General features: G+C 47.1%; 1 protein-coding gene across 2 annotated transcripts in view; it reads right to left on the bottom strand.

The window, feature by feature from the left end:
- LOC146863863 (uncharacterized) overlaps positions 1-11,098 on the bottom strand; it is a 355,759-nt gene extending 344,661 nt beyond the window's left edge. For both annotated transcript variants that reach the window (XM_085628628.1, XM_085628618.1), the window contains exon 1: positions 10,691-11,098. Coding sequence is in view for 1 of the 2 variants with exons in the window: in XM_085628618.1 (XP_085484744.1) it covers positions 10,691-10,745 (55 nt within the window). In the remaining variant the exon portion in view is untranslated. The remainder of the gene's footprint in view (positions 1-10,690) is intronic.
- Positions 11,099-12,085: the final 987 nt, after the last annotated feature.

Here is a 12,085-nt window from a genome sequence, read left to right as displayed (position 1 = left end):
CACCATGTAAATCAGTGGCTGGACCTGTATTCGTCATTGCCTGTCCTATTAATGAAGAAAAATCCTCGTCAGAAAACCCAAAAGTCTTTAATCCCTCCATGTTGGATATACCTTGAACAGAACAATAAATGTCAAAACGTGCAAAATCTCTAGTGACACCAGGACCTGATATCATGGATAGGAACCCAAAATCAACAAAAACACAGATATAGACATGAAGGCCCAAAACACTAATACATAAAAACAAGACAAAACGATATAAATCCAAAAAACAGTCCCACAGTTGAAAAACTGTGAATGCTATAGCAAAAAATAGGGGGACCCCCTCTAGAGGATACTTTGGGCTAGGGAAAAGAGTCTTTTAGAGGGACATTCTATTAGGTTGGCTGTTATTTTTTATTTGTATATATTTTGTTTTGATAATTATTTTTTTGTTCTTTGTAAAATATATGAATCAGGTATTTGTTCAGTCTGATTAAAAATGAAATAGATTATTCTTTTTTTCAAAGAATAACAATTCCATACCAAAAAAAAGTGATATATGTGAAAAAACAAAAGTAGTAATGTTTTGGATAAAAAAATGAAATCAATAAATCAATGAAAGAATTTTTGTCTCTTGTCACCATTGTGAATTTATACAAAGAGTTAATATTGGTACTAATTATTTTTGTTTAGAAGTGTTAAGGCTATGAGGGAATATGTTTAGTTGCTCTTGGTCTGGAGGAGCTTCCAGAATGCTCCTAAAGAGGCCCTGTAGGTACTGCATGATGTCCAATCCTTCTTCCTGCGACGGCACTACCTTTACGCGGATGTTATTGCATCATTTTCTAGGTCCTCCGTGAGTGCCTGGAGATCAATCTGCTGCTCTTTGAGCCGGAGGATCTCTTGCTGAAGCTGCTCTATTTCTTCCTCTCTGGCCTAATCCTGATCTTCCATGGAGGCCACCTTTTTGCCCACGGCATCGATGTCCCTCTGCACCTCCTTTATCTCCCTCCCAATTTCTCCTTTCAGCGTGTGAAAGTCGTCCCGCAACATGCCAAAGAGTGTCTCCAGAAAAGCTTGCATGACTGGGGCTTCATGGGAGTCCATGTCTTGCCCCCCGGTGGCTGGCGGGGAAAGCCGTCCATCCCCGCCGCTCGGCGGCGGAAGCTTAGACAGCATGTCTCTTAAATTGCGGTCCTTCTTGCTCCTTACCGCGGACATGACCGCTGCGGCCCTCCCTGCAGATCGGATCTCTGAGCTGCTGTTCAGAAAGCATGTATACCTGGCTCGGGTGACTTGCTGTTGCTACCACCTGCCGGGGGTGTCTTGTCCTCTCTATCGGATCCCGGCCGAGGTTCTGTGGGGTCGATTCTAGCCTTGGCCTTGACAGGCCTCGTTGGACCTCTGGCCCTCTCTTCTCAACCGTCGAGCCCCTTCCTCCAACTCTCAGCTCTTCTCTGATGCCACTGGAGCGGGGGTGGATATGGCTTGGCCGCTGCCCCTTCACTGGCCACCGGCTATTCTTGGGTCCCCCCAACTTGTGGCTCCTATCTAGGCTGAGCAGTCATCCTCCTGCGTGCTGAGAGGACCAGGTCCTGTGGGGTTTCTCCTCGTATTTGACCTGGGGGGCGCTCTATATGGGGAGACCTTTCACCGCATCTGTGGGACTGTCCCAGGTCAAACAGAATTACTTTAGAAGCCATCCCACAGTCATTGGCTGATCATCCAACTACTCTAGAAGTCATTTTCATGTTGTCAGACGTCATCAAGCTCTTAAAGTCATCAGCAGAGTTTAGAAACTTGAGTCTGATAATTTGAGGATGACTTGAAAATGAGTATCTGATGACTTTACAAGATGTGATTAACCCCGATTATTTCAGAATGACTTTTAATAATTATCCGATTACTTCACAAGGTGTGACTGTTCCTGATGATTTGAGGATGACTTGAAACTGAGTGCCGGATTACTTCACAAGATGCATTGCTACTGGTGGTTTTAGGATTGCTTGAACTAGCACCATCGTCTTCTAATTAAAAAGACTGGTTCATAATAATTTTAGGATGATTTGTTTGCAGCTCACCGCCGTCTCCGCTCTCTCCGCTCCTTAGGGTCTGCGCTCTGAGGCCCCAGTCAGCACCTCCAGTCACCAGGGCTTCTCTCCCACAGATGGAGGCGTTAGCGGTGGTGCTCCAGGTAACTCCTGCGCCTCCTGCTCTCTGCCGCCCCGGACGCCTTTGCTGCTCACAGCCTCGGAGGCCGTGCAGGCCGCCCCCCAGCCTTGTGTGCCAGCTGATATCTCTGTCCGATAAACCGCAAGGTAGGGCAGCGGCTGTGCAGATCTCCGCGGCTCTGCTCTACTCTCGGGAGCACCGCTGAATGCTGCGGGCCGCTGTGCTACGGTGGGCCTTACTCCTGCCATCACCGGGTCCCGCTCCACTCCACCTCCCATCTCAGCTCAGTCGGGGGCGCAGCGTCTTCCCTGATGCTTCAGTGACCTCACTGCAGGCCCACTGAGCCTGCTCCTCAGGTGTGTGCTTTCGGCGGCCCGCGCCTCCTCCACCAGTGTCCACATTGCCCCCTTCCCGGCTTAGGCGATAGCAACGAGGGCCCAGGCCTCTTAGGGGCCCTCAACTTCCAGGCCCCCCTTGGGCCCCCACACCGAGCAAGCCACCATTCGGTCCCCCACTCTCCAGTCGATACCTCCGGCCGGTGTATTGCGGTGTACAATGGCAGCGTAGCGGCCCTACGCCGTCCCCGTCACCCTCAAGAGCGCTCTGCTTTGGGCGGTGTCCCAGTAGGCCCCAATCTCCGTTCTTCTCAGGGCCCGCACCAGCCACTCTGACGTCGGGGCCGGCTCGGGGCTTCCAGTCTCGTCCGTCGGTCCCTGCGCCCTGCCTGTCACTCACTAACGCCGATGGGCCCCCGACGTTCACGACAGGGACGCTGCTGTTCTTCAGATGTCCTGCAGCGTCAGCAAGCCCAGCCGTGTCCCGACGCCATTTTCTGTTACAGCCTTCAGCGGGTCAGCGTTCGCGCTTCACTGTAGTCAGACCCCCAGCCCCATATTGCACACTTCTGACGGTGGTGATAGGTAGGGTGCCTGCTCTGCTCCCCTGATGCGGGCTTGCGGAGGGTTTAAAGCGCTGGTTTGGCCAGATTGGGTGGCCGGGAGACGAAGGGAGACACGTCTTACCCGCCCTCCATCTTGGCCACAACCCCTGCTGTATAGTTTAAACAGCACAACTGTATGTCTCTGCAAATGTTATGGTCATTTTAATAGAAAATGTGTTGTATGTAATGGAAGTGCGCTACCACACCATGCATACACACACTATGACATTCTACTCCACCACACTACTCCCCTTTATGCAATGCCACTCTACTCTACATAATTCTAGGCCACTCTACGATACTGCACTCTGGCACTTTACTCCATTTCAATATATGACACTCAACTCCACTCTACTCCACGCTATGCACCTCCACTCTGACACTTTACTCCAATCTACACTATGACACTCAACGGCATTCTACTCCATGACACTTTACGCCCGTCCACTCTATGACACTATGTCACTTTACGACACACCACTCTGCGCCACTTTACTCCCCTCTACACTACTTAACCCCACTCTATACTATGCCACTCCACGCTACTCTAGGACACTGAACTCTATCCCACTGTACTCCAATCTGTGCCACTCCACTATATGACCCTCTATGCCAATTTACTGTAGGTTACACTAGGACCCTTACTGACACTCTAATCCACTCTATGCTACTCCACTCCACTCCACAACCCTCTATTCAACAACAGTATACTCTATGGCATTCTACAACCCTTCACGACACTCCACTCCACTCTATGCTACTCCACTCCATGCCACTCGTCTATGCCACAAACTTTTAGCCATACTGAACAGCAGCCATGCTGGTGTACAATATTGCTATTTACTCCAATCTACACTATGACACTCAACGGCATTCTACTCCATGACACTTTACGCCCGTCCACTCTATGACACTATGTCACTTTACGACACACCACTCTGCGCCACTTTACTCCCCTCTACACTACTTAACCCCACTCTATACTATGCCACTCCACGCTACTCTAGGACACTGAACTCTATCCCACTGTACTCCAATCTGTGCCACTCCACTATATGACCCTCTATGCCAATTTACTGTAGGTTACACTAGGACCCTTACTGACACTCTAATCCACTCTATGCTACTCCACTCCACTCCACAACCCTCTATTCAACAACAGTATACTCTATGGCATTCTACAACCCTTCACGACACTCCACTCCACTCTATGCTACTCCACTCCATGCCACTCGTCTATGCCACAAACTTTTAGCCATACTGAACAGCAGCCATGCTGGTGTACAATATTGCTATAACACATTGGTAAAGCTAATGGCTCTTGCATAGGCTAGACCTATTGGCTTTGCCAATGCTTGATGTTATAAAGAGAATGTTCTGTCAGATAGTGTTCTGGGAGATCAGGCCGTGCACTTTCGGAGGTAGGTAAGCAAGTGCATGTAGCAACATTCAGCAGAACACACTAGCCAAACCACCGCATACACAGCCATTGCTTCTGGAATATTCCTTATAGGTGGGGATTGCGGAATACAAACCATAATAAATAATCACAGCATCCAACAAACGCGTTAGACAGACTATTGCACTAGTTACCAGTACAGCCTGGACATTCCATAGAGGTGGGTATCACCAATCTCACAGCGGTATCCAAACCATAATCACAACATCCAACAAATGCGTTAGACAGACCATTGCACTGTACAGCCTGGACATCCCATAGAGGTGGGTATCACCAATCTCACAGCGGTATCCAGACCATAATCACAACATCCAACAAATGCGTTAGACAGACCATTGCACAGTACAGCCTGGACGTCCCATAGGAGGTGGGTATCACCAATGTCACGGCGGTATCCAGACCATAATAAATAATCACAGCATCCAACAGAATACATTAGAGAAACACCTGCACACACAACCAATGCAGTTCGTATATTCCTAATAGATGGGGATTGCGGTATGCAAACCATAATACTAAATAATCACAACATCCAACAGAAAGCATTAGACCACTGCACTTGCATTCAGTGAAGCTTGGATATTCCATGGAGGTGGGGGGGGGGGGGGTCTACAATCTCACAGCGGTATACAAACCATCATATTAAATAAGCGCAACTTCAAGCACAAGACATGATGCAAACCACAAAGCAGCTACAATATTCCAAACAGTTCAGTATCACCAAGCTCACATCAGAACTAACCATAAGCACCAGCAGAACACATTAGTTGGAACAGCGCGCACAAATCCAACCCAGCTCAGATGTCATATAGTTGGACCACGCTGGTCTCAAAACTGCAACAATATAGCACCCCACAACAGCACATAAACCACTAAACAAAAACAAAAACCCGCCCAACAGCCCTCTCCTAGGGCGGTTTTAAAGGGGTATTGCGGAGTCCAACATGACATAATATGGTCAGGTTCCACAGAACATGCTTCATGCAGGCCAATGCACATATCAATCCTCCCAGATGGCACATACCCACATTTATAAAGACCCCCAGCTGCAAAGACCAAACACCACTTGCCAATGTCAGACATATACGATCAAACATATACACAAAAGCAACATAGGGACTACACCTGTACTGCTGATGATCCAACTAACAAAATCAGAAAACAGGCGCCAGTCATCTCATGAAGTCCTGAGACATGAGTGTGGAGGGTTCCAAACTCTGATAGCACTGTGAAGCTATACCAATGCAATGCAGCACTATACAAATCTTTGTAACAGAACACAACATAAATACATTCGGTCATCAAAAGACGCAGCACTTACAAGAATGTACTCATTTAAGAACCTGTCACCAAAATGCTAGGTGTAGAAGAAGACCCTAACTGACATCACAAGGCTGCCCTTTTTTCCCCACCTAACCCCTCAATAGTGTACAATTTACTATGTAGGAGAAGTACAAGGGTTGGAAACTACACCAAAATTAGTAAAGTCCTGTTCTATGACACAGCCGTTATGACCCCTGAGACTAAGGGTAGCATGGTCATTGCCAGGAGTAGTAAACTGCTAATGCCTGGCTATGATATCCATAAGTGTACATAACATGTCCGCGAGAGGCACCTTTCAGAGCGCTATTCACTTTCACAAGTGTTATCACTTTTTCCCACAGGTTTTTGACTGAACTAGTACTAGTAACTTCCAGGTCACACAAGTGACCAGCTTACTTCATGACACTATTCTGTCAGCAAACTATTGCCCAGTTCTTCAGTGGCATTTCCATGCTAAGCGAGTTCTAGGAGGGTGCTATGGAACTACCAGTTTGGGGGTGTCCTGTTGCCCCTGCCAGCAGCAAATGAATTGCCGAGGGTCCCAAAAACATCAATCTTCCTACGGTGTTGAAAACCACTGCCCATACCTTGCTGCTTTCTTGTGTAGTCAACATGTTATACAAATACATTTTGGTACAACGACCTGGTCTGGTGACTCAATGGCTCAGTGCATGCACTCCAGGAATCTGTGTTTAACCTTGCGATCACAGCTTTGTATCTTGGTAGGTCCACTCAGCATTTCATCCTTCGGAGGTCGATAAAAGGAGTACTATTCAGTTGTGTAACAAACATCTGTTATTTGAGTGACAATCGATCCAAGGGTGACAATGTGCTTTTCAATTAATGCTATGTTCAATGTTCCATCCAATTTTGTTCTTCTGTGTGCAGCAATGAATGATCTCTGTGCTGCACACCCAAAGCTGCGTGCATCAAAAACATGTATCAAATCACTATGCAAGCAAGTGTAACATAAAAGCGACCAAATACTAAAAGTAGAATGCTCGATTCACATTGCATTCTCAGTGTCCATAGCAAGGCAAACATCTTTGCATTCACTTGACAGCCACCCTGTCACCCCTAGTGGTTTCTAGACTCGACAGTGAAATATGCAGTGTAAGTAAACGATGGGAGAAGGATTAGAACCACATGACTTCTGTATAGTCAGTAAATCTCACATGTGCAGTAACTTTCTCTGTCCAGAAATCAAAGCTTGGATACACACTCCTGACACAAATAAGCTGCTTCCACGTAGTTGTTGAGCCATGGATCCAACTCTAGCTTATGGTTGCTGTGGCCATCTACTGCTATAAGATCGGGAGGACTGTGGTGTTGAAAGTGTCATGTTGGGACTGCTGCCAATGCCACCTAGTCTCCATCATAATAAAAATATAATCATCAGCCATCTAGAACCCCGAGTGTAATAAAACCTGGTTGCTACCTAACACATAATCCATCAGGTGCAGGTAATAAGATGTAAAGGGACATGTATACAAAGTGACATCCTATATTTATTTAACTTTCTTTCATAAGTGCTACGAAAAGATAACTGGAGCGCACCTTCATATCTAATGCACACCACGTAACACGCTAGGCACTTTAAGGGCCTCACAAGGGGTATGAAGTACTTTAAAATACAATACTATAAAATACCCTACTTATGCCATACTGTGTCAAAGTCAAGTCCTTTGCTATACTGGAGGCATCGGTGAATTCTCCCAATCTAGTGAGATGACTTGAAATTAAGGTGCATTTAAGAAGACTATATTGGGGGTATGGAATTCTACATTCATGACTGCATAGCTTCAGGCAATACGTGTGGGTGAAATCATTAACTGGGAGACAGTGGATGACTCCACAAGCTGTTGAGACATGGTCGAACTTCGTGAGCCATTGAGTGAGGTTACTTCTGCGTTATGTTTCAAATGAAGACATAAGTGTACAAAAAGAATAAATCTGTTATTTAGTTAGAATGAAATAGTCCTGATTTGTGCACAAACTACTGGGCGCGAACGACTTGCGATCAACTTACTACTCGGAACGAGGTCAACAGATTCCATGTGGATAAATGTACCCTATATGAAGATCTAGTATGGATCCATCTTTGGTGGACCAGTTTATCCACCACTCAGAGGAAGTATGGCGACCCCTGCAGGTGGCATTCTATGCAACTTCCAAGGCTATTTTTCTGTGGCATCAGGCCTGCCCTCTCCAATCTCCTTGCTTGCTGGCAACCTCTATATTTTTATTGCCACAACTAATGGCGCACATTTGTTTCAATACAAATTCTCTCTTAGTGCAAACTCAATTGAACACATTAATCAGTTTAAAAATCAGAGACCACAACTAAACACAGCAGAAACAAGAACAGGGTTTCTCTTTTACACCCAGTATGATTAGTACTTGTGTTCAACTGCCTATTAGTAATAAATCCGTGAAGCGCCATCTTCGCTTTAATAGCAGATTTTCTCCTACACTGATTGCTTAATTCATCCCACAGGCTAGCTGCCTATATTTAGTTTACTTTGTGGATTTCCTCTTGAGCAACAACAGTACCCCTAAAGTCGAAAGGAAGTGGCAGGCATATCCAGATGGGTAACTGGAAGGACCAAGAGATGCCTCCAAAGACAAACCAGGCTTAAAATTTGTAGATTTGTTTTTCCATAATAAATCCAGACATCATTAAGATCTTGGGCTGATTCTGAATGAAATCAGTAAATCAACACCTGGAGGTTTATGAACCAGATGTCTGCAGATTCCCTAATTTCTGAAGTCATAAACACTTGCCAGGTTATGACTGGAGTCCTGTGTGGCAGCACAGCATCAGTGCCCTGGCCCTACTGCAGGCAGGAAAAAGATGCCCCCTTTCCTGGTAAGGAAACAAAAGAAGGTCATAATCTGGGAACAGGGTGACCCTTACAACCGTGGAACACAGCCCCTGGTGCACCTTTGATTGCTAGGCCCCTGAGCCTGCCACTTTCACAGGTTTCCTGGCAAACTCCTGAAAACTTTTGCGAAGTGGGAATTGCAACGAAGCGAATTGCGCATGTGCAATTGAACACAGTGCACATTGCTCATGAACACATGCCATCGCATGTCTTCAATGGCATTGGTCCCCTAGACAGGGATATATTTTTCCTCGTTCAGAAACCCCTTCAACTGCACCCCCACCAGTTTCCCATTCTCACCCTGGAAATGGAATCACGTCAACGCTTGCTGGAGTAGTCTAAAGTTTATTAACAACACTTTTTGGCCTTTGGTGCATCAGAAAAACATACATAAAAGGGAACAAATACGTTAAAACCAATGGAAAAAAGTTATTACCACAAACCTAAAAAGGTAAAACTTCTAGAGGATGAAAGGGTCATAACCAAGGGAATAGAAAAAGTAGGAAAAACAAGGGATACAGTAAATACGAATAAACGCAGAAGGGATTTCCAGGCTTTGTAGACGAGCTACTTTGATTATGGATTTTTGCTTTCCCAGGGTCTATTCAGGAGTAGAATTGCACCCTTTTCAGAGTGGGAATGGCTTGGAGAGGAGGTTGTGTAAGATTGTGAGTGTTAAACGTACAGGGCATGCCCACCCTGACATTGACTCACACACAGTAAAGTCATTTAGGAGTGGAAAAACAACTTTTACGAAATAGAAAGTGTGTTTGCCCCTGTAAATAAGGCTGTTTGGGCAGACAAGCCTGACTTAGAAATACAAATACCGGTGAGAACCGGCCCTGTACAACACAGGATAACTCCACACCAAATGCACCAGATCAACAGCCTTCGGCTGACAACAACAGCGCAGGTTTCTACCACAGACGTTCTCTCAGGATCAGGGCTCTGTCAGGAGGGGTTTGTGAGGAGTTCTGTACAGGGCCTACAGCTTGCATCCTCGGCGGCTTTGACAACTTGCACGGATTCCCGCTCCAGGTCTTCTACCTCCCGTGCGCTAGTAGCCACTTTTGCCAACGTGTTTGCCATCGGTCCACGTCTACATCAGGTCTCTATGATACCCACTATGCCAGTTATTAATATTTAGCAGTATTGGACTAAAATAACGGATGCCTCCCGTCTGAATGTTGCCTCTGTTTCAATAGAAAATACATTCGCCCACCTAGTGTTTTTTTAATCCCCACTTTCTTCTTATAAATGTTGTCATGTATGTGGTGGACATGACCCTTCTTGGACTCGATAGATTCACATGTATGGCAAAGCCTCAACTAAGCAATTTCTACCAATAACTATTTAAGTTCTGGGACTTGCAGTTTTCCTTTCCCCAACATGATGTGGGCATAAAAGTCCCAGAATGCACTGTTCTGCTGATTGTAAACCCAGAACTAGATCTAGATGTTGCATAATACACGTGGGAAACATTCTGATCCTTTCAGGGTAGGGTGGCTTCCTTGCTCCAGGCCATCACCGCCATTGTTTTCATTGCTATCAGGTAGGTTAGTGTAAATAGTTCAATGGAAGCAAACCAGGGCTACAACTCCCAGAATGCATTTGTTTGTCACTCAGAAGCCCAGGGCTATACACACTGTGTCAATGAGGGCATGGAGCGAGGTTGACACCATAGGTGTTGGAGACCCAGGGTGGAGTGAGTCTGATTTTGGACTGAATATTCTCCGTGAATAACAGAGTACTCAATTTATCCTAGTCTATCCACGAGTAACTGATCTAGTTCAGGTTGTTCTCTTTGCATTCTGGGACTTGAAGTTGTATGTCTCCCACTCTAAAATAGGGACCTGATAAACTCTAGAGTTGGGAACTGGCTCTGCAGGTAAACTTTTCAAGGCTTACTTTGCATCAACACTTGCTTACCTTGCAGCCAGAGCAGGAGGCTCAGGCAGCCCAGACTCCACGGGAAACGCTCCATTCTGATCCTTAGCAACGCGGGGGGGCGCAAAGAATGTCACGGAGAGAGGAAGGTGGTCTCCGGGCAGCCAGCCATCCGCGGCCAAACACAGAGGTAACGAAACAAACGACCCGAGGCGCACAGGAGTCTCGGGGCCGGGCACTGGTCGGAAGAGACGCCGCTTGCTACTTTACACCCGACATTTCCAGTCAGAGCGGAGCAGAGATGGATGGAGAAGCCGCTGAGTGTGCGCTCGAGAGCGGCTCGTGAAAGAGGATGCGGGGGCGCTTGCAGGGCATTCAGGAAGAGGGACCAGCGCGCCGCGCAGAGCAGCTGCAGCCAGTTAGAGGCTGCGGAGAGGGAATGCTAATGGCCGGTGGGCTGGCTGGGTGAGGGAGGGAGCGGGGGTTAGAGCATGGTTGTAGAGAGAGACCGTGAGGAGGGGCCGAGCCCCCCTCCCTCCTGGCCCCGCTGTGCATGGACCCATTGATACTTGCAAACAACGAGGCATGTGTCTAGCTTTTGCAGTAAAACATGTGTGACTAGATGCTCCAGTCCATTCTGGGAATTGCACTCGAGTTTATTCCATTATAAGGCCAGACTACAAGTCCCAGAATTCAACGAGAAACCCTGGACTGGGCAGCTCATTACGCACGAGCCTGAGAAGCTTGGTAGCTATGTCTCTCTGAGTTGTAGCAATGGCTCCCACTGCAGCTGGGTGACTTCATGCAAACAGTTCGATAGCAGTGACATCAAGTTGTTCCAGGCCAGGCACTGCTGTCAACAAGCTTCAAGCATGACTGAGCTGTACTTTAATCGGGAGAAAAAATAAGTGCATGCACTCACCCAACTGAGTGAAGGTGTGGGTGTGCTGAGGCGCCAGGGGGGTGCTCAGTATCAGGGCCTGTCAGCAGGAAGGCCTCTTGTTAAAAAGGCCGTCACTCACACCTGCACCCAACCCACCAGGTCGCGAGGTCATGTGACTGGGTTAAATATAAAAGGAGGGTTGGTGCTCGTGTGGTCTCCAGTATCTAAATAACTTTTGCCATATTTCAGAAAGTGCCTCGAATGCGCAACAGGCATTTGCACCCGTCTATTGCAATGAACGAACATCTATGACCCTGCACTTGTGCAGAATTACAGATGGTGCATGGTCTGACGAGAGCTGCGCTGATTGTGCACATGTGAAGTGCCACACAGTCTGCACCCTTAGGGGTGGGTGCCTGGGGAGGATCAGGACCTCCTTGTGCGTCCCACCTTTGGTGGGTGCAATGACATACTGCACCAGCCAGTGGGAGGATCCTTACCCCTACCTCAACATTCTGACTGTCCCTGTCTTAAAACACAGACCAGCAGATCCA

This window comes from Triturus cristatus, chromosome 2_1 (genome assembly GCF_964204655.1).
Source record: "Triturus cristatus chromosome 2_1, aTriCri1.1, whole genome shotgun sequence".
Taxonomy (NCBI): Eukaryota; Metazoa; Chordata; class Amphibia; order Caudata; family Salamandridae; genus Triturus; species Triturus cristatus.
Note: the sequence above shows the minus strand (reverse complement) of the source record. Positions and strands in the feature narration are given on the sequence as shown.